Below are 26,197 nucleotides of genomic sequence, written 5' to 3' on the forward strand. Positions count from 1 at the left end.
TGTCACGAAAACTTCCCTATATTAAGAATTATACCTTTTAAAATGCCTTGATAATTTGATTGGTATAAATGGTATCAATTTTTTTGGGGGGGGCCACTCTGGGTCTTTCTTGCTACACGTGGGCTTTCTCTAGTTGTGGTGAGCGGGGGCTACTCTTTGTTGCAGTATGCAGGCTTCTCATTGTGGTGGCTTCTCTTGTTGCGGAGCACAGGTTTCAGTAGTTGCAGCACACGGGCTCAGTAGTTGTGGAACGTGGGTCCTAGAGCGTGTGGGCTTCAGTAGCTGTGGCACGCGGGCTCAGCAGTTGTGTCTCGTGGGCTCTAGAGCTCAGGCTCAGTAGTTGTGGTGCACAGGCTTAGTTGCTCTGCAGCATGTGGGATCTTCCTGGACCAGGGATTGAACCCGTGTCCCCTGCATTGGCAGGCGAATTCTTAACCACTGCACCACCAGAGAATTCCAATGGTATCACTTTATTTTCTTTTATTACTAAGGAGGCTAGGGTTTATCAATGTTTCTTTAATTCTATTTCCTCTTACTTAAATAGTTCACATCCTTTATTGTGGTCAATTATATTAAAAGTAATTAAAACCCTAACATTAACATTTTGCCATATTAAAATCCAAAAAAGAGGGGATATATGTATACGTATAGCTGATTCACTTTGCTGTACAGTAGAAACTAACACATTGGAAAGCGACTATACTCCAATAAAAAAATAATAATAAATAAATAAAAGTTGTGGAAAGAATTTAAATACAAAAAAACCCAATCTTTTAAAACACATTTTAAAAAGTGAAATTGCTGGACTAGGTAATATATATGCATGGTTCAAATATCAAAAGCTATAAAAACACATATTGAAATTCTGCTAAAATCTCATCTACCTTGCTATTATCCCTACTCCCTGCAACCCCAGGTAATCACTGTAATCAGTTTCTTTTTATTAATAATTCTGGAAGAATTTTACATATGTGGAAGCCAACATAAATATTTATCTTCCACCTCCTTTTTACACAAATGGTAGAACACTACACACACATTTTCTCGTTCAAACTTTATACTTAGGAGTATGTCTTAGGGATCTTTCCATATTAATACACAAAGACCTTCCTCATTCTTTCTTTTTTAAAAAAATTTATTGAAGTATAGTTGATTTGCAATGTTGTATTAATTTCTGCTGCAGAGCAAAGTGATTCAGTTATACATATATACTTTTTCATATTCGTTTCCATTACAGTTTATCACAGGATATTGAATAATTCCCTGTGCTATACAATAGGACCTTGTTGTTTAACCATCCTCTATATAATAGCTTGCGTCTGCTAATCCCAAACTCCCAATCCTTTCCTCCCCAACCCCATCTTCCCCTTGGCAACCCCAAGTCTGTTCTCTATGTCTGTGAGTCTGTTTCTGTTTCGTACATATGTTCATTTGTGTTGTATTTTAGATTCCACATATAAGTGATATCATATGGTATTTGTCTTTCTCTTTCTGACTTACTTCACTCAGTAAAATAATCTCTAAGTCCATCCAACCTTATTCTTTCTTTATAGCTGCATGGTAACCTATAGGTACACCACAATGTTACTAGTCCCCAGCTAAAAGATATTTAGGCTGTTTCCAATCTTTTCTATCACAAATGATGTTGTAATAAGTAATTCTGTACACATATTATTCTTCTAGTGAAAAAGGCAATATTTTAATCATCTCTAAAAGTTTAACAATATCTATATAATATTTTAAGTCTAATATATATTACAGTAATTTTTTTTTTTTGCGGTACGCGGGCCTCTCACTGTTGTGGCCTCTCCCATTGCGGAGCACAGGCTCCAGACGCGCAGGCTCAGCGGCCATGGCTCACGGGCCCAGCCGCTTCGCGGCATGTGGGATCTTCCCGGACCAGGGCACGAACCCGTGTCCCCTGCATTGGCAGGTGGACTCTCAACCACTGTGCCACCAGGGAAGCCCTAGAGTAATTTTTTTCTAGATAAAGATATAGTTGCCAGAATAGTACAGACATAGAAGAGAAGATTTTAAATGTTGGAAAATAATGAATCTAAGCAATAGATAATTAAAGTTAACTAAGAAGTAGTAAAATTAATTGAGTACTTTAAAAACATGCCAAGTATATAAAAGGAGTTCTCACTTTTTTACAGTTTGACACCCTATGGGATACTTTAATCCTTATTCAGCCATGATTTCCCTCTCCCCCCAAAAGCATCAAGTTCAAAATTTACCTACATAAAATAAATCCTCAAGAAATATTTAGTAACCAATAATCACTCTTAGAAGTATGCAAAAGTCTAGAATGCCCCACATATATCTGATGTTTTAGGCCAGAAGAAAAAGACCATAAAAGATGTGGGAAAGAAGAAGAGGTCCCAATTGAGATTTATAGATGATATGTTTTATTGCAGTGGATATCACACCAACCATTCTGGAGGCCTGTAAGTCTTTTTTTTCTTTCTGAAATTATCTACAGAATGCCCATAATATCCTTAAGTTCTGAGTTTTCCATAGGAAATCATTTCCAATAAAAATCCAGATTTAAAAAATAAGAGCATGAAATTAAAAAATGAACAAATGTTAAACGATACCAACCATTTCACACAGTCTGTATGACCCAGGTAGTGTCGTTGAGTTCTCTCCTCATAATTAAATAGTACTACTACTGATGCTATGAAATAAACGATTTCCCCGGTAGGAAGAAGGTAAACATTAGCTCGACAGTCCTTTCCTCGATAACCATATCTTAAAAGAGTCAAGGTTTTTAATAAACATAATTTTCAAAGTTTAAATAAACAATTTTTTCATGGATACTTAAGGGAATCAGGAAGGTATAAGAAAAGAGGACTGGAATGGAACTAGAAAGCTCATGTCCTGCCATTAGCCCTTGTGGAACCCCAAGAACTTTTAACATGCTTAAATCTTAGTTTCCTCATTCAAAAAACAAATACATATTATGCTCCTAGTATGTGTCAGGCACAGAGCTGAACACACACATCTGAACAAAACAAATGTAGGCCTATGTCTCTAGAGTTTATGCTTTACAAGGTGACAAAAATTAACACCAAATATATCATTAGAAATTGTGGAAAGAAAAATAACAGGATGCTAGGAGAAACCATAAAAGGAGTATCTAATTTAAATGGAGAGAGAAAAAGACAGAGATCACAAGAAGGGCTATCTGAAAAAGTGACACTTACGCTTGACCTAAATGATGAATAAGAGATAGCCAGGCACAGTCTGATATAGGCAGAGTGTCCACTAAGAAGCTGTACAGAATAACAGGGTTGGTGAGTTTTCTCAAGCTAATTTCTGCCAAAAGGAGGGACTGATTCAAGGGGTCGGGCAGGAGGATGTAGGAGAATGAAGGCAGAAAGCAGAGTTCAAACTATTAGCTCCTTCTGCTTCACTGAGAGTTTCTTAGAGGGTCTAAGAGAAATGAGACTTTCTAAGTGAAATAAGGAGCACTTTGTTTTATATACTCATTTTCTTAAAAAGCCTGGCGGTGAAGAAGTTAATTCTCAAATTAGAATCCACCTTGCTAATTTGAGCTCTTAATAAAATAATTCACATTATTTCACAGCTTACAAAATGCTTAACTGATGTTTTCTTACTTAATTCTTACAATGGACCTGTGAGATAGGGATTATTAACATCTTTTTGTAAGTGAAGGAAGTAAGGTTCTTTAGGGATAAGTGGCAGAGCCAAGGCTCAAACACTAGCCTTCCAATTCTAATCTGATGCCTCTTCTACCACACCACAAGCACCTGCCTCGATGTTCGTAGGATATTGCTTACCTTATCTGAAAATATTAATTTTGGTAGTTTTAAATTGCTAATAGCAAAATACATGTAATATGTGAAAGGATCAGAGATGACATCTCTTTACTTTCTCAAGTGGTTGCTATGTTTATTACATTTACTTTTTTTGGCAATAAAGACAATTTTGATAGAGGTCAAGTAAACTAAATTTTCTTAAACTAAAAACAAAGCAAACAAATTTGCTGTCACAATAGAAAAGGATACACCCACTCCAGTTTGAGCTTCTCAGGAGGCAGCTCTGTTCTGATGTCATCATAGTTGTCAACATCAGAAGGAATGAACATTGTAATTGGTCGACCTCGCATAAACATTTTAATATATTCTCCTTCTGTTAAGACACAAGAAAAAAATTAAGACAGATGTATTTGCTGAATATTCATAGAAAAGCGTATTATTAATGTGATACAACAAAAACAGATAAAAAATAGCTACTTCAGAGTTCTAGTCTCATTATACATGATTGCTTTTGTATAAAGACCTAGTCCAAAACACTGTAGGAAAAAAACCATTGGTCATTTCCTTAAGTAAGAATAACTATTTTCATAATTAAAATATAATTTATCTATGAGTTGACACATTTCAACAAGACGGCCAGGAAAGTTGAGGTACAGAAATGAAAAGAAAATAATTTTGTGATGGCAGTTTCTCTGACAATTGAAAAAAGATTGTCAGAGTAGAAAACAACCATGTCCACCACACTACCTGATCAACCTACTGACATTTAACGGCATACAAAACATGGCCTCAGAATACACCATGAGGAGTGAAGTCAGACCCCCTCATAACTCAGGAAGGGGAGAGAGACTAAGCGCTCTGCTACATAGGGCAGTGACCAGAGCTGGATGGAAAGAGGACCACGGTCCCCTACTTCACAATCATGCCTACAATCAGCCTTGAGTCTAAGCAATTAAACTATAATACACTAACATTTTAAAGACAGTGCTAGGAAACAGTTTTCGAGTTAGCAGCAAAAACATCTTTTATTTATATAAACCAATAGCTGTTTTTAAGATGTGCAACAGTCTAAAACTAAAAATGTTAAAAAGACAACTCCAGAATCAAATCAATATTTATTGTACACCTTTTACAAATGAAAACAACACTTAAGTGAACAGATGAGACTGTTTTATGTCTTAAAAACAAAACAATACTTAAGTGAAAAAATGAGACTGTGTATGAGACTGTGTTGGGATCCCTGGTCGCAGCATCCCAACCTACATACAGACAGGTTTAATAAATGTTGATGGTGGTCGTGAAATGTTTACAAAAGAACCTAAGCAGGAGGGAGAAAATAAGGGACCGAGTACAAAGGCATAGGCAATGTCTAGAACTTGCTAACTTGTCTGTTATATGAAAATCATGTTAAAAACAGACTGAAAATGTGATCATCAACCAGAGGCTGATACAACCTTAGGACCTCTAATAATGACCTAAGCTACTAAGGAGAAGAGTAGATAATCCAATAGCTTATGTAATGCAAACCATGGAAGAAGGAAAGAAATTATTTGCTGAATGTCTGTAAATATTTCTTCAGAGTCAGATTTTAAAACTCTGCTTGTTATGGGTTAGAAGTTCGCATTATTTTTATTATTATTACTCATAGTGTGTTCGGCCTCAGGGTTTGATCTAAGAACAGGCTAAGACCTCCCACGCCATAGTTTTAATACCACATGATGTATATCTCTATTACTTCTGAATCTGAGAGTGGGCTCTGCTTCCTGATGAGTTGTAGCATAGCTGGACTTTGATGATAACTAAATGATTTAGTTATCAGCTGTAACGATTTCCCTTCAGCAATCATCTTTATCTGTATCTCCTTGTCATTTTTTGTATAGTTCACTTTCTTATAGGTGTCAATTTGTACCTACTTTTCCCTCTAGTTGTTGTTTTTTTTTTTAAAGAATATGAATTCTTTTTTTTTTTTTGCAGTATGCGGGCCTCTCACTGTTGTGGCCTTTCCCGTTGCGGAGCACAGGCTCCGGACGCGCAGGCTCAGCGGCCATGGCTCACGGGCCTAGCCGCTCCACGGCATGTGGGATCCTCCCGGACCGGGGCCCGAACCCGTGTCCCGAACCCGTGTCCCCTGCATTGGCAGGTGGACTCTCAACCACTGCGCCACCAGGGAAGCCCCAGAATATGAATTCTTAAAGGGAAATATCCTGTCCTTTGGAATTTCTTCCAAGATCATTGATCAGAGGTGTATAGCATAAATGCTTTCTGAATGGAAAAAAATAAAATATTTAATAGATGCTTCTATTGCCAGTTAGAAGAGATTATATGTCCAGCAAAGGGACTGGGTTAGGGATAGCATCAAAGAAAAAAAAAAGCCCTCTCCTTTGCTAATAGAGACAGCTCAGAATACTGCACTGATCCCTTTAGCAACTGTCAAGCAGCACAAGCAACTAACTATAAGCAAAGGAACTATACATCTAGCGCCTGTGAACTTTTCTAATATAAAAATGGCAATGCATGTTAGGATGAAAATGCTTTTCCTGCCGATAAAGTGGCAGTATGCATGCTGGACGCAGAGAATATAATCTAGACACTGGGAACAATTCTTGAGACTGAGAGGGAGGCAACACATTACAGTGGCAAGAGCAGGAGCTTTGGAGAAAAAGACTGATTGGGATCTGAATCCCAGCTTTACCCCTTCCTAGCCATGTGACTTTGGCCTCATTTTCCTAATAAATAAAATGATAATACTACTTACCATTCAGAATTATGACTGAGTAAATATCACACTGTAAAGTGTAAGGTCTTTGACAAATATTTATTCCCTTCCCTTTGTGAACGATTTATGACCATTCTAAACACTGTCTAGGAATTGCTTGTAATACATGATTTAACACACGGTAATCTCTCTTCATAAGCTTTAAAGTGACTGTCCACAGAACAGCAAGTGCAGCAAATAAGTTAGAATTCTGAGGGTTCTATCAGGTACACTATAATACATGGGTCACAAGTTCAAATATCTACAGGCCCAGGCAGGAAGTGCAAAATGAGAGCAGTGGGAGAATACAGGATGACTGGTTGGGGTTCGGGCACTGGCATACACCAGGCCCCATCTCAGGAAGGCAGCAGTTAATCATTCTCAGGAAAGATGTGAGCCCAGTGCTGCTAGATCTTCTCATTTTTCAAGAGAAACAGAAAATCTATACTTTATTGTGAAATCTCCCAATTTTTAAACGTTTACTCCCTTGCCAAAAAAGGGAGAATACCATGTGAAAACACACCTTTGGCCTGCATGTAGCTCACTAGTTTGCAACCTAAGAAGAGTCTTTACCTTGGGAATTAGGTAAAATATATAGATGAAGAAGAACCTCTTTCCTCCTCAATCACTGTTGAGTCAAATTCTCACTGCAAACCGTTTTTTGAGGCTGTCAGGCTTATTGATCTTATAGTCGAACGACTTAACAATTTGTTTTACCCAAATGCTACTTTCTGGCTGTCTTCACTGTATACCAGCATGAAAGTCAAGGGGAAGAGATGGGCCATGGGACTGGTCAAAGAAGAGTATGAGATCAGTAACACTAATTAATACATTAATAAAGTCTGGTGGTCCAGAAAAGTAATGAGAAAGAAATGATTAAATTATCTCATAATAATTAGTAAACACACTATAGGGCTATCTGTATTCAATAGTGAAGCTGCTGCTTCTTGAAATGTAATGAATCTCAACATTTTATCTCCTATTTTGACATTGTGAAAATTCCTGGGACTGAGAGGGAGGCTATACAGTATAGTGGAGAGAACACAAGCTTTGTGATAAACGCAGACCTTGTTTGAATCTCAGCTCTACCACTTACTAGCTTATGCTCAAATAAAATATTCTTAATTGAATCTGATCAATGCTTAATTATAAAAGAAGAAATTCAGGGAATTCCCTGGCGGTCCAGTGGTTAGGACTTGGTGCTTTCATTGCTGGGGCCCATGTTCAATCCCTGGTCGGGGAGCTAAGATCCCACAAGCTGCATGGTGTAGAAAGCGAGAAAGCGAGAAAGCGAGAGAGAGAGCGAGAGAGCGAGAGAGCGAGAGAGCGAGAGGGAGAGAGGGAGAGAGGGAGAGAGGGAGTGAGGGAGGGAGGGAGGGAGGGAGGGAGGAAGGGAGGGAGGAAGGAAGGAAGGAAGGAAGGGAGGAAGGAAGGAAGGAAGGAAGGAAGGAAAATTCTGGGGGATATTGTTGATACCATAAATACCATAAATTTTATTAGTTCATTTCTCTAGACATATATAATGCTAGAACTGGAAGAAATCTTAGAGCTTACCTAGTTCAAACGGCTACTTTTACAGAAGGGGAAACCAAGGCTCAGAGAGGTCAAATGAGTTCCTAGACTGTGTTCTGTTGGGAAATATTTTCATTCTAAACTATGTTCTAGATCTGCACTATCCAAAATGATAGCCACTGGTAGAACACTTAGAAGGCAGCTAGTGTGAACTGAGACATGCTGTAAGTGTAAAATACACAACAGATTTTGAAGATTTAGTATGAAAAAAAAAGTAAAACATCTCATTAATGTTTGTTTATATTGATCACACATTGAAATGATATTCTGGATATACTGCATTAAATATACTAAACTTAATCTTACCTGTGTCTTTCTATTTTTAAAATGTTGCTACTAGAATATTTAAAATTATATGTGTTATACATTATATTTCTATTGGACAGTACTGTTCAGACAGTGGTGATATCTTTAGGCTCGTCCACATAAGTCCAATTACCTGACAGTACAGCTTCCTTATAATCCAAATAGTATTAGCTTGAGCTCTGGATCCCAACAACAGGAAATCAGAGAGTACAACAGAAGAGGAAGATGTTTCTGCTCTATTATCTTTTGGAAGAGTGAATGCTAGGCAAAAATTTGAAATACTGTATTTCCATGTCCTTCTTGCACACCTCTTAGTCCTTCCCCTTCAGCCTCCTCATGTGCTTCTACTTTAGCACCTCCCCTGGGCTGTCCTATCCTCCAAAGTGCTTCAAATTGCAAAATGATCATTATATTCCCTAATCCAAACTTTTTGGCATAGTTATTCTCAGGTGTTCTGAGAAAAGCAGTATTGCTGAAATAATTCATACTGATATAAATAACTGGTTATTAACATTATATGTTTAAAAGATGCTTATCAAAATTTATTAATCTTTCACAGATTATAATAAAGCAAAAGGAAAAATTCAAGGAGAGTGTAGAAGAAAATTAGTACTGGGCATACTCTGCTCCAAGATTGGTTCCTCCTGTGCTTTTTTTTCCTTTTAAATAGCTTGCTCGATTTCTGCACCTAGAGATTTAAAAAAAAAAAAGCCTTTCAAAGGCAACAGCAGAGCTTCAAGGGTCTGGACTATGACTTGTACTTGTTTATGTACTGGGTATTGCTTTGTAGAAAGCCTTCTGAACTTCTAGAATGCTTACAATTTAAAGCATCTTTCTCCTAAAGTTTTCACTTTAGGAATTCATTTTTATATTTTACGATCTTTAGAACTAAAGAGCTCCCCCCACAACTGAATTTGAATTTTATATTTAACTAAAATGTAGCTAGCTGTGAGATGCTACCTAATTCCAGCAAACAAACAGAAAATTTAAGAATCTTTACTTAATTTGAGCTTTTTCTCTGATACTACCAGTTCCATTCCCCAAAACCACAGAGCTACAGAACAGGCTGGTAAACAAGATGCTAGAAATACTGTCCACAATTTTACGGTAGAAAGTGACAAAGACCATTTAAGGAAAGCTAAAATCTTTTCTTGAAACTCATTTATTTTTAAACAAAGTATTTCAAGTCCCAGTTAATGATCCAGTTACACTCGAGTAATAATTTTAAAAATTCCAATGAAACAATGTAATCTGTAAGGATCTTTGAATTTTGAACAAGGAAATTGATTTGTGCTATAATAAAGTCTCAATTTCACCCATTTCAAATGTCTAGCTGTAAAAATAGATCATAAATGTAGACTCCAAAATAAAAAGGGGAGTCATGAATTTAGAAGGATATATAATCTAATCTTATTGTGCTCATTTAAAAAATTCCTAATTGTGCTTGCCAAATATTATGTAGTTAGTTTTACTGGCTGGGACAAGAACACAGTTCTGAAAAATCTGACCAAATACTAAAATGCTACCTTAATTTTCATTGTTCTATAGGTAGAGTTCTACTAGCTGGTAAATTTTATTGAATTCTTAATTACATGGGGGTTGGGTGAGGGTATACAATGAAGATGTAAAATGTGTTAACCTAGCCTCTTAGGAGCTTAGAAGACAGACATAACCAAGTCTTATGTATCTGCTGGTCAACACTTATCTAATTACAGTAACAAGCCAATTTGCAGTTAAGTAATTTTGCAGTTAAGTAACTTTCTTGAATCTAAACCTCCTTTAATCAGATTTTTCTTTGCTGTTTTGCTTTTTGGGCTTTTTTTTTACAACTGTGATTGTTATAAAATTACTTGAAAGTATCAGACATGGGACCTTGCATAAGAATTTTAATTATTTTTACTGCGTGAAAAAGGCTTTCTTTGGTAAAAGATGGGAAATACGTCTATTCCAACAATATAAGGCACATAAAACTTCTGAAAGATTTGCTATACTGCTGAAAACATTTCTGAACTAAGCAAAACATGGTTGTACTTTACAAAGTCCCTCAAATCACTCATTTATATCCCCAGGAAAAGTTACCTTAAACACTAAATGAAAAAAATTCTTCATTTTATCTGAATACACCAAGTTGGATTTAATTTTTTAAAAATAAGAAATTAAAAAAAGAAACTTCAGATATCAAAATATTTATCCCTCTCTTTCTCAATTAACTATAGCAGAAAGAAAATCAAGAGGCCCAAGGGGAACAATAAAAACTTATATATGAAATTCTAAAGAGTATTAAAGAGTATTGAGAGATTTCATCTTTAATGTTTTATTTCTTTAAAAAAAAAAAATAGGGACTTCCCTGGCAGTCCAGTGGTTAAGACTCCATGCTCCCAATGCAGGGAGCATGGGTTCGATCCCTGGTCAGGGAGCTAAGATCCCACATGCCGCATGGCGTGGCCAAAAAAAAAAAAAAGTTAATTAAAAAAACCCCAAAACCCCAAAAGCCTGAGTCAAATAAAGCAAAATGTAAAGATCTAATAAATCTGGGTGGTCAGTATATGGGTGCTTGAAATATTATTTGCATGTATTTTTAGAAAGATGAAAATATTTAATCTTTAAAAAGTTTAAAAAGCATTATTTAAGGAAATAATCAATAGAATATTTTTGGTGAAATTGTTCCTTGGAGAATCAACTATGAGTATAGCTCAGGAATGTGACATGTGATTTACTATGCCTTTTCTTGCAGTTTTGTATATGTCACTGATCATTTGTACCTCTTTTCTGCTACGCTAATCACAAGTTTCAGAATTCTTTTCAAAGTGCTTCAGGAAAACAGTAAACAGTTGATACAGTGAGCAACACATTGTGGAGTCTAATTGCGGTTTCTGGACAGAACGGATTTCTAACTATACTAGCTCAGTTAACTGGCATGCTTAAGGAATGGAGATTTTCTAGTTAATTACATTTTCTAATTTAGATTTTTTTAAAAAAAAGTATGCCTACAGTTGTGAAAAGTTCAGTATGGGTGAAAAGTCTTCAACTGGAATAAAATAAATATGCACAAGACTAGGATACTCTCATGAAAAGTCACATTCTCCATGTTCAAAGGGGGCACTTGGGACTTTTTTCTCAGCTGAAAATAAGGAAAGAGGATGTCAAGAACACATATTCTTAGAAGTTGGGATAATTTATACTAAAAAAATTGGACAGCCTTTAAATACATTTTAATCTATAAGACTGTCACCAACAGATACCAGATCTCTGCTTAAAAAAATCTCCAACAGAGAAGAGGTTCCCCCTTTTTGGTCTCCTTTTAAATACAGGCAATACTTGGACAAAGCCCAGACCTAGGGATCCAAGTAATGATTATATATCCTATTTAACATATGCCAATAGGTAAATTTTAGAAGTGAGTGTATTTTTTTGGAGGTGCAATATTTGGTTTCCTGCCCTTCCTGCTTATTCACATTTAAAATAGACTTAAAGCTAGCACCCTTCTTTCTAAATTCTGGAACTGCAAAGTTTTGGATATCATCTCAGAAACAGCAAGGAAAGATTCTATCTGTAGCACAATTAAGGGCTTTTGACTTCTTTGGTTTGTTTCAAACTGTACACCCCCTCAGCAGGGGACAATATACTTCCTCTCAGTAGGTAACACAATATACAGACAGTGTCAGTAGGACTGCTATCCTATATTCTTACAGGTAAATTTTAGTTATTCTTTCAGATACAATGCTCAGGTTACACAGATGTGATCAGGTTTTAGGACAGAACATGCCTGGAGCCAACAGGTCAGAAAACAATACAAGGCACTGAACAAAAGCCCCTGTATTCAAATTCGTTAAAGGTAGATTAAACATGAGTTAGTGAAGGTATGGGGGCTGCCTTCCATTTTCTATTTGCTGCAGGAAAGAGCTTTTAAAAAGTTATTAAAGAGACTCTCAGCAACGTCTAATCTAAGCCTAAGTATATGTAAGAAAACTGAGGTCCAAGGTCTCAAGAGTCATAGGGAAAAATTTATTATCAGATGAAGAATGTTCTATTTTTTTTTTCATAACTTCCTTTGGGAAATGAAATTTTTAGTTTCTCCCCAACCAACACTCATAATTTTAGTCATTGTAGGATTCTGATTCTTTAAACTTCTGTGATTCACCCCTAACTAGGTCTCATGCTTATTATTATTATTATGCTCTTTCCACTAAACAACTTTGCTTCTCTTTCCTAAGTGAGGTGTCTAATGACTCTTCTGTTGCTTAGAATGAATCCATATTTTATAAATGTAATGGTTAACAAATACAAAATTGTGTGCACACTACGATCAAGGACCTTCTTGCTGCTCCTAACACAGCAAGAAAGCTCTTGCCTCAGGGCTTTTGTACTTCCAGTTTTCTCTGTTCATGAAATTCTTTTCTCCAGATACACAAATTGTTCACTCACGTCATTCAGGTGGCTCAAATGTCACTTTATCTCTTTATCAGAGATGTCTCCCCTAACCACTCTATGTAAAATAGCAATTGTCTACTCTCCTTATTCTTTCCCAATATGTATTACCTACTGACATATTAAGTATTTACTGTCTGTTTCTTATAGGTAGAATATAAGTTCCACAGAGATCAGACAATGTAACTGCTGTATCCCCAAGTTTCTGGGACAGGACCTGACAAAATACACTCAATAAATACTTGTTGAATGAATCTTTAAAATTTTAAAAATGTGTATCTGATAAAGAAACAATAAAGAAACACATCAGAACTGTAATAGTTGTTAAAATGACAAGATTATTCAGTTTTTTTTCTTTCTCCACTTTTGTAAATGAGTTTATATTGTATATTTTTAGATTATTTGAATGACTGGCTAAAACAAACTACTGAAGGATTTTAGACAGTATGTATTTCAAAATGACTTTTAAAGTATTTTTCATCTGAAGCCATTTTGGACAGATAGCTAGGCAGCTAGTAAGAATTAGTCACCTCTCAATTTTCTAAGATGTTACAGTAATAGTTCAATCTAAATACACCTGTAGTTAAGCTACTACTGCACTGGTTTGGTAGTTAAGCAAGAATGAATTTAATCATAGAACAGTGAGGCAGCTCTATAAGAGGAAGTAAAAGTGTGATTTGGTGACTGAGGAGTTCTTTTCCTCAATTAAGCAGATTTCTCTCCAGTAGGAACCTGAATCATTCAGGTTCTCAACATGACCAGACAATTAAAAGAGTTTAAGATGTGACAAGAGAAAATTGATTTAGGATTACTCAAGCCTGAAAAGGACAGTTAACATGCAATAATTTGAAGACATTCAGGTTCTGCTCTGGAAATGAGGACATGTGACACTTATTTTCCATATTTAAAAAATGTAATATACTAGATAGTGATTATAAGATGAGCTTATGAGCTGTACTCATTTCATTACAAAATTTACCTAGTATATTATTTCTCTTGTGATGGGAGAGGATCCAACAGAATTAGGGAGAAGAGTAATGAAAAGGGGCTTAAGTTTCAAGGATCTGAGTGTAGATAAGGATCTAATTCAGTAAGAGCCTCTTTTTATAGGACATGGTGTAACATGTCCTTCCCCCCACATCTAGCCTCGGAGATTGCCCTGTGTACATCTCATTTCACCTCCCACTGCTTTCAACCATGGTTTACTTCCTTCTGTCTAAGTGCTGATCAGAATATGCAGATTTATGCTCTTCTACTCTGCTGTGTCTGAAGGACACAGTCATTTCAAGTGAAGTTTTCTCTGCTACCACTCACTTATATGTACCAAATATAAATCGCCTTGTTCCCAAAACAAAGCAGATGACTTACAGCAAGTCACACTTGTCACTGTCAAAAAAAAAGAGCTAAAGAATAAATCACATTCTAAAAAGACTGTCCAAAAATGACAGATATTTTTTTAAATGACATATTTTAGATTAATACCTAAAGTATAAGAAAATGTGCTGTGAAATATGTTATGCAAAATGAATACCAAACTTAAATTTATACACAACTTACATCAAGTGAAGATCATCTATTTAACGGTCATCTTTTCATCTTAACTCCATATATTTGAGTACAAGGTTGAGTACTGTCACACTTATATTAATAACTAAAATTTATTTGGTGCTATGTGCCAGGTACTATGTTTAAACACTTTATTATCTTTAATTTTTATAATAACCCTTTGAGGGTTTATTATTGTCTCAATTACAGATGAGAAAACAAAGACTTAAGAAGGTGAATTAACCTGCTTATGGTCACAAGCTAAGTAAATGGTGAAACCAGTCTTGACTTCAATTACACATGTTTAAACATCTACACTATGTTGTTTGTTACACACCTCTACGAGTAAATTAAGATTTATAAACAACTCAAGTGTAACTGTCCAAAACCAAACTATTCTTTTCTACACATCTACTCCTCCTCAAATGTTCCTTATTTTAGTAGATGCCTCTTATCTACTTTCAAGTTAGCCTTCATAGATTCCCTCCGTTCCTTATCTCTCATACCCTACCTGTAATCTCCTAAACCATCTAGAATCCATCTACTTCTTTCCATAGGCTCTGCCTCACAGGCAGGCCTGAATTATATAACAGGCTGAGGCACAAGAGTTTTCCTTCAAGATACACTCTAATGATAAATATAGCTGATTAAAATGGCAAAGGAACAGGCTCAAATTCCAAAAATAAGGCTTAATGCAAGCAACATTTGCAAGCAACAATTTTAAAATTCCAACATCTGGAACAATCTTCTTCAGCTAACAATTCTTGTACCAGAATTGAACTGGCTTTTCCAGTTTTTCATTTCATCCTTCTTCCCCACTTTAGTGATGCTTCTCTAGCAAAACCCTTCCCTTTTAAATACATTTACTTACCTGCCTATTTGAATGGTTTTGAAAATTGTCACCAACACAGAGCACTCACTTACATACTAATCATAAGTTAGATCCCTTTTCCTTCCAAAGGACATACCACAGCACGACAAAGAGAAAGACAGCCCTTTCTCATTTACCCTCTAAGGATTTTTATAAAATGTAAGCTCTTTGGCAAAACATGTAATAATAGGAGCACCTTTTTATAGGTACAGTGTTTTCTGTTTTTAAAGTACTTTCATACATATTATTTCATCCTTCAGCAGTCCTGTGAAGTAAGCTTTATAGTTATATTCTCAGATTAGAAAACTACCCAGAGATGTTGCCATTTTGCCTGGGTCACAAGGTTGTTATACAGTAGAGCCAAACACTAAACAGAGACTCTCCATTCACTGCTCTTGCCACTATATATCACCATCTCTCTCTTTTTAAAATGTTTTGACACATAATAAGAATTGTCTTTGTAAATAAAATTTCATTTGTCCTTAAGGTATTTCAACTATTACTTAATCTATACTTAACTATAAATTATAAAAGAGGGAGTAAGACCTAACTGAAGGAGAACAGCAGCAATAATCAGCTTCATTTAGAATGTCTACGTAAAAACAAATGATCCAAAGAAGATTGCAAATACTCTTCTTATCAGAATCAAAAGTGAAAATCTACAGAAATCAAGTTAAATCTCTAACAAAAATTTTAACCACATTGTATATGGTTAATATAATAAATAACCCAGAAAATAAAGATAACTATGACACATAGAAATGAGCTGTAAAAAGCATGCACGGGAAGGACATGCTTTTATTTAGAACAGCATGCTTCAATTAAATTTGCAGGCAATTGAAGGAGAATGTAAAACTGATGTATAAATCTTACCTACTTTGCAATTAAATTAAGTACACATTTACAGAAAGTCTTCTTTCCTTTTTTGGGTCAGAACAAGCCAACAACAGCAAGTAGCCAGAAATTACAATTAATATAAAAGAAAAATTTAAGAGGAAATGGATTTGCTAGACTTATTATATTTTAAGTCTTAGCTTCAAGAAATGAGTGATTATTTGCAATGAAGTTGGCAAGACAGGAAATCGAGTTAAAATTTATCAATCTTTTAAATGGCTTTTCTAAGTACAACTTTTATTTTTTTTAAAAAGGGGGAAATTCCCCTTGGTATTATACCTCTTTGTAATGATATCTTTATTCCTACTGTTGACCTTAAAACTTCAGAGCTCAGAGAAATAGAAAAGTGGTTGGATTCACCAGTTCAAATTACTATATTTCCTTTATTAAGAGGAAAGTCAGGTAGTGTAAAAAATGAAAAGCCAAATAAGAGATCCAGGAAGAAATTAACTAAGAAGGCGACCAACTGTGTAGCTTATTCTTACCTTGGCTGTTTTTTTCACGGGTTGACATTTTTGCTGGTTGAGACAAAAATGACATATCTTACAATAAAAATTAGATAGTTTCTTAAATGACTATAACAACACACTTCTTTTTTATCACTGTGAGCTAATAAATAAAGTACACTGAATGAAAGTAAGTCGATATTCTTATCAAAAGAAAAAATTTAACTGATGTAGAAAAGATAAACATTTTTAAAAAAGAATTTTTAACTTACCTTGGTTGATGATGACATCTTTATGCCTACAAAAGGAATTCAAAGACATTTATTTTATAATTTTATTTGGCTATTATAATCACCTGAAGAAATTGCAAAAGATTCAATGTCTAGGCCACACCCCAGATAAATCTCCAGACATGAAATTCAGGCACCAGTATTTGTTAAAGTTTCTCACTGGTCTAAACTACTAATATACTGTTTCATAAAAGAAGGAATATTCCATTAGGATCACTTAAACAACAAAAGCATAGAAAGAATTTATGAAAAATACTCAAATTTTATGAGATTATTGAAATTTATTATGAGTTCAGAAGTATTAACAGGAAGACAGCCTTTTCTAAAGACACAAAAGGAAAAATGCACTTCAAAGAAAAAAAGATATCAATACAGATTTTTAGAAATGATTTAAACGTGGCATATAATTGTACATGCAAATGTGATAGTCAAAGAATTAATAATTTTCAGATATAACTTAAAGTATAATACTTACTTGTCTGCATTTTTTATAACTTTTGATATTAATTTTGATGTTGAAACTGCCCTCAGCAATTTATTACGGCTATCGTCTGAATTTTCCCATGAATTATGTGACTTTTCAGCTGTTGGTAGTCGTTTTATGCTGGAAGAAACATATTAGTTTCTTAGAAAAAAATTCTAAGAGTAGCAATTGACAGTTTGACTAGAACATAAAAGCAGTGATTAACATTTTCTTAAAGCTAATCCAGAAAAGAGAAGGAAGGATTAGTTGAAAGTTTCTGTGCCTGGATGAGTCAAGGAGTTAAACAAGGCAATTACCAAGTCTGTTTTTTAATTTTCACTATTATTCAGAAGATTCACTAGAACAAATATTACTTGATCTAAAAAAAAAAAAACCCATTTGCTTAAATATAAATAATTACTATCTCTCAGAATTTATGAAATTGCGTGAATTTGTGAAAAAACCTATTCAAAATCATTACAAGGCTGCTATTTTCATTTTTTATGTCCTCATGGAATTAAATTATACATGGTACAAATGACAATTTCTAAATAATTGTGGGACTAAAAGTAAAACTCTTGTTTATATCTTTTAGAGTCAATTTTATCCATGAAGTAAAAACAATTTAACACAAGAATGTTGTATTATCAAAACTGCTTCCACATATTCATAACTGAAATTTTTTAACTTATAAATGATTTTTTGGCTGCACTGCTAACTGTCCTACAACTCATCCAGCCTTCAATACTTCTTGTAGTAGTATATCCAAAGAGCAATTCAGAATGGCAAGCACATTTCCAAGAGACCTTAAAAAGCTGAAAAAAAGATCTGGGACAAAGAAGATGCCAAGTCAAATCAGAACCTTAAAGAGATTGATTATAAAATCACCACATACAATCCAAAGTTGCAAAACATTAATAAGCTATATCCAAGAAAAACTCCACATCAGACCAGGCAAAAGAATTACAAACCATTTAGATAGCATAAGAATCTGCACGAGACACACAAAGCATTTTTAAAATGTTAAAAACATGCATCAATCAAGTGAAGGGTGTTGTGTTTTCCCAAATTTCCATTAGAGATTTGAGGCAAAATACTAAGCTAATCAAATAAAAATATATTATAAATCTTTTAGGAATGGATGTCATTTATTTTTATTAAAATCCTAGCCAGTTCTGGGAATGGTTTATATTTTCCTAAGATTTCCAAGAGGAAGTATGATGATAAAATACATCTATACCTAATCATAAAGCTTGAATCAACATCCCTAAAGCAGGCAAATTTCATTAAGTTGGTCTAAATATTTGATTACAAGGCAGCTGTAGTGTTGAACTCCCAGCATGCAGGTTTAGATCCCCAATTTAGGCTCACACACATTGTTAGAATGTTTCTCCCTTCTCCCCTTCTCATAACTTTAAAATATTAATTATTATAGACACAGAGAGAAGCCCTCAAGCAAGCCTTTAGCATAGAAAAGATTAGGTGAAATGAATTCAATTCTCTACTCAAGCAAGAACTTATCCTCCCAAAACCCAAAACTGAAACTGAGATGCAGTCACAATGAAGAGCCATTTGTTGAGAAGGGCCCTTGCAAGCTGAAGGTTGTAATGATGCCAAAATATGGTGAGTATAACAACATATGGCAATTTTCTATCCATGGCTATAAATTTATGCACAGTTATATATAAATTTTAAAATATTCTATAATTTTACTATAAAAATGTTGTTTTGGTTTTAGAGTAGGTTACTTTTGCCTTCCTTTCATCAAATTGTTTATAACTTAATTTTTTTCCTCCAGTTTTAACTGATAAATATAACCTCAAATTTTCATTCTCCAATGTGTTAAAATACAGATTACAGCAACAAAGATGTAGGGGGAAAAAAAGCCATCAGGCTTTTCTCTTGGAAACCATGGATAGCCAATTTTTTTCTCAAGTCACAGAATTTAGGTATCGTTACAACCATTCCCTAGCTCTGTACTTGGGGTCAGTTAAAACCTTTTGGTGGGAGTAGAATTCTTGCTTTCTTGAGTTTGTCTGTGTATTTGGAGAGGCTGTGAAGAGGGCTGGGGAGAAGGTGATGCTCGAATTTGTGGACTTTGATCATTAGAGTGAGATTCCTCTTTTTTTTCTCTCTGTCCTTGTGGTTTTTCTTTCTTTTTTTCTGTACCACTGTAAAATAAAGTATAACATGGAACAACACATATTTAAACAAATAAAAAAGATATATCAAACGATGGAAAAAGTTACTATTATATAATTCAAAATCCTAAATCATACAGCTAATACAATTTATACTGCTTTCATTCAATAATGAAAATATTTCGTTAAAAAAAATCTTCAGTAAAGATTAAAATCTTCAGCAAAGAATTTATTATAATTCTAAGGCAACATATCCTAGGAAGATTGCCCCTTTGGACCAAATTGGCCTCTAATGCATTTTGCCATCTTGGCAAATCTGGAAGGACAGTAGAAGCTCTCTTAACTGACTTCAATTTACCCAAATCAGAGCATTAGTGACACTTTACCTCTGTAAAGCATACTGATGCCCAAGGAACACTAAATGTTCATGTTTTGTAGGTTATTCTCTAACTCCTGTTTCTTCTGTATACTTCTGCTTCCACCAGTTGAGTTTCACACTTACCAAGAGTCAACTGTGTTTTCTCCCCCGAACCTGTTTATACCAGTTGTACTTGTTATTTTAATGATTAAGTTAATAAAATACAAAGAAAACTGACAAAATGTACATAGGAAAGAGAATGATAATTTCTATGTAAACTAAGCTGAATGCTTTGGAAAGACTCCATAAAAATGAGTTACTAAAAAAACTGCTGTTAAATTGTGTAGGTGACGCAATTATAAAAGATTATGTAAAAAAGTCATAGAAACAGATGGGTTCTAATTCATATTGTTTTGCAAGTTTCAAATTTCTTACTCTGTCTGAAAGGATGAAACTAAAAATTATAGAAAATGATTTATGGGTGTATGTTATGCAAGATAGTCAACAAGCAATCTAATCAGAGATGCATACTTAGAAAGAAAGAAGGGGGAGACTCAGCCTTTCATTAAAAAATTGACAAATGAACATATGTGAACATATTTTAGGTTAAAATATTTAAGATATATATGTATAAATTCTTATGATTCCACACTTTGACTCTTGATTAATGAAGCATCTCCTATTCCTGATCACACTGGATAAGAATCCTTATATTGCACAAACACTTATGACAGTATTACAAAGCAGATGGAATCAACGATTCCAGGGTTGAATAGGTATAAAACCATCAACTATCTACATTTCTTCTTTTTTTTTTTTTTTAATTTGGTTGCGCCAGGTCTTAGTTGCGGCTGACAGCCTCCTTAGTTGAGGCTCGCGGGCTCCTTAGTTGTTGCATGCAAACTCTTAGTTGTGGAATGCAAACCCTTAGTTTTGGCACGCGAACCCTTAGTTGCGCCATTCGTGTGGGATCTAGTTCCCTGACCAGGGAACTGAACTGGGAAGGCAGAGTCTTAACCACTGCACCACTAGGGAAGTCCCTACACTTCTTAACCAAAGGACATTTTTAAATTTGACCATAAGGTACATAAGCTACAAAGAAGTTTGTTTAAGAACATTCTAAACAAATATAAGTAGTACGTACAATTTAATCACATGATAATAGTGAATAATGTTAAAATATAATTTTGACAGTAACATTTCTTAATCTGATTCATTCTGATAACTTCTGACCTCAGACTGACTTTTGACTGTCTTGCTCATATTCAGTTTTTTAATTATGTGCTGAGAAATACAATTCTACCTCAAAAGTATCAGATTAACTTTGCAACTTAAAACTGAGTTAGAAATTACTTCTTTCTTGTTGGTCTTCAAACTATCCTAAATGCATAGTATTAGGCTAGTAGTCTTATGTGGGCCCAGTAGATTTTTCTTCTGGGTTATTTAGAAGAAAAACACAAAGCCCCTGCATCATAAATTAACAGACTTATCTGGTTTTAGATTGTTGAGTCACTACTGTACATAATACCACTGCACATAACTACAGCTATGTAAGAAAAATGGGCTGAATCCAAACAATTACTGGACACAAGGAAGTTTATTATTAAAAATTGTATTAAAAATTTCTACTACATATTAGTTTTTCCATAATTTGTCTTTTTCTCCTGAAACTGCAGCAAAGGTAATAAATTTTGGCAGGGGATTTTTAAAAGGCCTAAATATCTTGTCATTTCTTCACCACTCCTGTAGTCAAATGTCTGGTTAACATCTGTAAATACACACTGTTAAATAATTCAGTCACTGGCATTAGTTTATTGAGGCAACCATTTTCCATCAGCACATTTTAAATATTATTCTATTACTGAAAGTTTTTCTTCAATCATTCTTTGAAGAAAACAGCTATAAGATTATGTGGCTGATCTCTTATGGTCTCTCCAAACCCTATATGGAATAATTTGCTGGGTATTACACAAAAGCAGAAAAATCCAGTAAGCAATTTTATTGGAATACACTGAATTAATTAATTGATGAAAAGAACATAGAGAACGTAGTCCACTGAAATTTTATATTACAATATTTCCACTGCCCTCCTGCCCACCACCCCTAACATACTCACACGAACACACAACACAGTAATATAACATTTTGAATTAAGCCTCAATTTTATAGTCATGATTAAAAAATAAAAGTTGTAGCATTTAACCTCCCACTAATATACATATATGCTGAAGATTCTACTCCTTTAAAAATGCTATATCAAATGTATCACTTGCCATGGAAAATTCACTTATATAATTACATTAAATATAGTGATGTTTATCGCATCAACAAACGCCTATTAAAAAGAAACAAAAAGAAACAAAACCAAACCAGGAAATGAAACTGCTTGCTGTCTTTAGTAAGAACCAAAAGCGTCCTCACACTACTCCATAGGTGTGATGAATGTAAACTCAGCAAGTACAGGCTGGATATCTCTGCATTCAGAGACAAAGAATTTAAAGGACATGCTCACCTGAATTCCATACAGCTCTATTTCACATTCTTTTCAAAAGCAGACTGAGTTATCACATTCAATTTTGCAATGTTAGCTTTTTTTTTACAAATGCATACCTTTTAGCAGCAGATGAAAGAGTTTCTTTTCTTGCAATTGAAACAGAGCTGGTGTGACTTGGTTTTCTGTTTGCACCACTCCCATTGGTTATACAGGACATGGAAATAGCTTCTCGGATGCCTGGCTGGCCTAGATATGGTTAAGAGAAAACTTTAAAAATCAAACTTCAAAATATTCCTCAAAGATAGGAGCTTAAAAAATTAAGTCCAATAGTGTTTAAGTCCATTAGTGTTTAAGTCTATTAAGTCTGCTAGTAAGCAGACTGTCCCCCCATATGCAGCATACAATATTATTATTTTTCAATAAGTGTTTATTGAGTATATAGATAAGAAAGGAATGAGCGCATAAAGATAAACATTTGTAAACTGAGACAATTCTATGTGGTATATATAAAGTTATAACGTATTTGGAAAAAGTAAATAAAAAGACAATGAAATACTTATTTCCTCTATAGAACAATGAACTTTGCTGACTTGTACACCCAACTTTAATTAGCTACATCTCCAGTGTGGTCTACAGTTCAAAAGGAAATGAATAAGATCTGGAGGTCTCAGAGGAATCCATCATGCAGCATACAATATTACTGTCTGAAGATTTAATCTCATCAAAATAGATCTATAGAAAAGCCATGCTAAATTAAATTGCTAAATTGCAACTAGGGTCATTCTCTAGCTAAACGGTTTGCTGTTCACACATAGCAGCTTTAAAGTGCATGATTCAAAGCTATGCCTCAAGTAAACCACAACTCCCCACATATCAACGATTTTCAGAAATAGCTCAGGTTCTGTTGAAATTTAATTAGAAATCCTAGAAATCATAAATGTTGAATCTTAGAATATTGTTCCATATAAATAAAGCATAATTATGTAAAATAACCTGTTATCTTAATTTATACAGTAGAAGGTTTGGAACATTTATTCCAGTATTCCAATAACCCATGTGATGGATATGCTGCTATGGTCAGGAAGACTCACAGTCACAAGATAAAACAGCCACATCTACTAAGGCTCAAGTTTATCTAAAAATTTGGGAATAAAGAATAATTTTGAATTTTTAGACTCAGTTTTCTCACATGCACACAAGAAAACCTAACTTTTATATCTGGCTTTCATGTTTCTTTGTTTGCTTCACTTCATAAAAGCACAGAAAGCAAAAACATTTATGTATAGAGCCTAAAATATTTCGTACCCTAGAATGTTACATGTATGATAGTATAGCACTGCATTTCTGACAATAATATGCTGTTGGGAGCCACTTATATCATAATCATCTAAAGTGCTTCCTTAATATTGAGATTCCTAGACCCTTCCTCAGACAGAATGAATCAGAAGAGAGGAAGAAAGAGACCTACTGTATTTATTTTTCAAACTTCCTAGGAAATTTTTCACATATAATAAGGTACAATAACCCCTAAATTAGGCTAATATCACTGGTCATTAGATCTAGTGCTAGTCTGCCAAATAGGTGACTTCTTGTTATATTGACTCTTTCTTTTTACTCTGGTAAAGTACTCATAAAATTTACCATTTTAACCATTTAAAACTGTGCAACTCTGTGGCATTTAGTATATTCACAACATTAGGCAACCACCACCACCACCCAGGTCTTTATTGCTAGCTTTGGCTTTCTTTTTTTTTTTTTTCCTATTTCCTTAAGATTAAAGTTAGGTTACTGATTTGAGATCTTTCTTCTTTTTTAATGCAGGCATTTACAGTTATATATTTTCCTCTGAGCACTGCTTTTGCTATATCAACAGCTGATTTTTCAAATACAATTTTTAAAACTTTTTGTTACACAAAAAACCCATCAGCCACTATATTAAAAACATATATAATCTAAAATCCACTTCCCATGCTCTCTTCCAATGTTCCAAACTTCATCTCAAAAAAAGAGACCAATTATACCCATTAGGATGGCTATTATAAAAACAAACATATAGCACAGGGAGCTCAGCTCGGTACTCTGTGAGGACCTACATGGGTGGGATGGGTGGAGGGGGTGGGAGGGAGGTCCAACAGAGAGGCGATATATGTATATATATATAGCTGATTCACTTCGTTGTACAGCAGAAACTAACACAACATTGTAAAGCAACTATACTCCAATAAAAAAACAAACAAGTGTTAGCAAGGATGTGAAGAAATTGGAATCCTTGTGTATTCCTGGTAGGAATATAAAATGGTACACGTGGTGTAGAAAACAGTATTCGCTGTTTCTCAAAAAATTAAACATGGAAGTACCATTTGATCTGGCAATTCCAATTCTAGGTATATACAACCTAAAAAATTGAAAGCAGGGAGTCAAGCAGATATCTGTATACCCATATTCATAGCAGCATTATTCACGATAGCCAAAAGGTGAAAACCACCCAAATGTCCATTGACAAACGAATGGTACATATATACAATGGAATATTGTTCAGCTTAAAAAAGGAATGAAATTGTGAAACATGCTACAACACGGATGAACCTTGAAGACATTATTCTAAGTGAAATAAGCCAGATGAGAAGAAAAGGGCAAATATTGTATGATTTCAATTATATAAGGTACCTGGAGTAGCCAAATTCATACAAACACAAAACAGAATGGCAGTTGCTAGGGGCAGGGGTCAGGGGGGTGGGGCAAGGGAGAGGAGTGGATGGATACACACTTTCAGTTTTGAAACATGAAAGGGTTCTAGAGATGGATGGTGGCAATGGTTGCACAACAATGAGAATGTGTTTAATGCCATTGAACTGTACACCTAAAAATGGTTAAAGGGGTAAATTTTATGTTCTGTATATTTTACCACAATAAAAAATGTTAAAAAAAAAATCAACATATCACCACTGTTGCTAAGTCCTACAGTTTACTGTTGAAGTCTTCAAATGCTTTCAAGGTATCCTGTGAAACTACCATTCATCTTCACAGGATCAGATGGCAGTGCTATGCCTCACAGTTTTTTTTTTTTTTTTTTTTTGCAGTACGCGGGCCTCTAACTGTTGTGGCCTCTCCCGCTGCGGAGCACAGGCTCCAGACGCACAGGCTCAGCGGCCATGGCTCACGGGCCCAGCAGCTTCGCGGCATGTGGGATCTTCCCGGACCGGGGCACGAACCCGTGTCCCCTGCATCGGCAGACGGACTCCCAACCACTGCGCCACCAGGGAAGCCCCTGCCTCACAGTTTTGATCAGTCTCAGGAGGCTCTCTATTCTCTATTCTAGGCTCATCCTAAATACTTACTCAAAAAAGACGAGGTATCTTTTGATGTCTTGGCCGTTTCAAGGCCTATATATAATGGCTTCCTTTTTATTATTCAATATAAAGGTTTCCAACTACTGAGCCAGTTACAAAGTTTACTCTGTAGAGTAGTAACAATTGAAATGTTTGTGCAATTATTTAGTCATTTTATTATCTTTATTATGTAAAACAAATGGAAAAAGAGAAAAATGAAGATGCTGATGTGAATAAAAAGGTAGGTCTCAAAACATAATACATGATTGAAAATTATCAAGTACTATATGTTGAAAACGACAAACCTTTAGCCTAAACTGAATTCTCATTGAATTTGGTTGACTGTATAGGCACTTGTGAAAGAAAACAAAATTAAAAACAACACTGCAGAAATTTTGGAGCTACACCACAGACAGAAGTACAAATAATTTTATTATATTTTATTTTCTTTATCAGACCCCCCCGAACATACGCACATGATGTAAGCCTTTCAGGAATTAATTATGCTTTAATGTTCTCTTTC

General features: G+C 34.8%; 1 protein-coding gene across 9 annotated transcripts in view; it reads right to left on the minus strand.

Annotated features, from left to right (window-relative positions):
* Positions 1–26,197, minus strand: part of EML4 (EMAP like 4) — a 154,710-nt gene that overhangs the window by 48,371 nt on the left and 80,142 nt on the right. For 4 of the 9 annotated variants that reach the window (XM_027113285.1, XM_027113282.1, XM_027113281.1 and 1 more), the window contains exons 3-9: positions 22,462–22,591; positions 19,350–19,523; positions 17,365–17,493; positions 16,872–16,897; positions 16,639–16,695; positions 4,032–4,155; positions 2,602–2,751 (exon numbers count right to left, since the gene is read on the minus strand). In XM_027113285.1, the coding sequence (XP_026969086.1) occupies positions 2,602–2,751; positions 4,032–4,155; positions 16,639–16,695; positions 16,872–16,897; positions 17,365–17,493; positions 19,350–19,523; positions 22,462–22,591 (790 nt within the window). The remainder of the gene's footprint in view (positions 1–2,601; positions 2,752–4,031; positions 4,156–16,638; positions 16,696–16,871; positions 16,898–17,364; positions 17,494–19,349; positions 19,524–22,461; positions 22,592–26,197) is intronic. The other 5 variants (XM_027113289.1, XM_027113288.1, XM_027113286.1 and 2 more) reach the window with 2 other exon arrangements.

Source organism: Aethalodelphis obliquidens, unplaced genomic scaffold (genome assembly GCF_003676395.1).
Source record: "Aethalodelphis obliquidens isolate GAN/ISIS:26980383/991018 unplaced genomic scaffold, ASM367639v1 scaffold12, whole genome shotgun sequence".
NCBI lineage: Eukaryota > Metazoa > Chordata > Mammalia > Artiodactyla > Delphinidae > Aethalodelphis > Aethalodelphis obliquidens.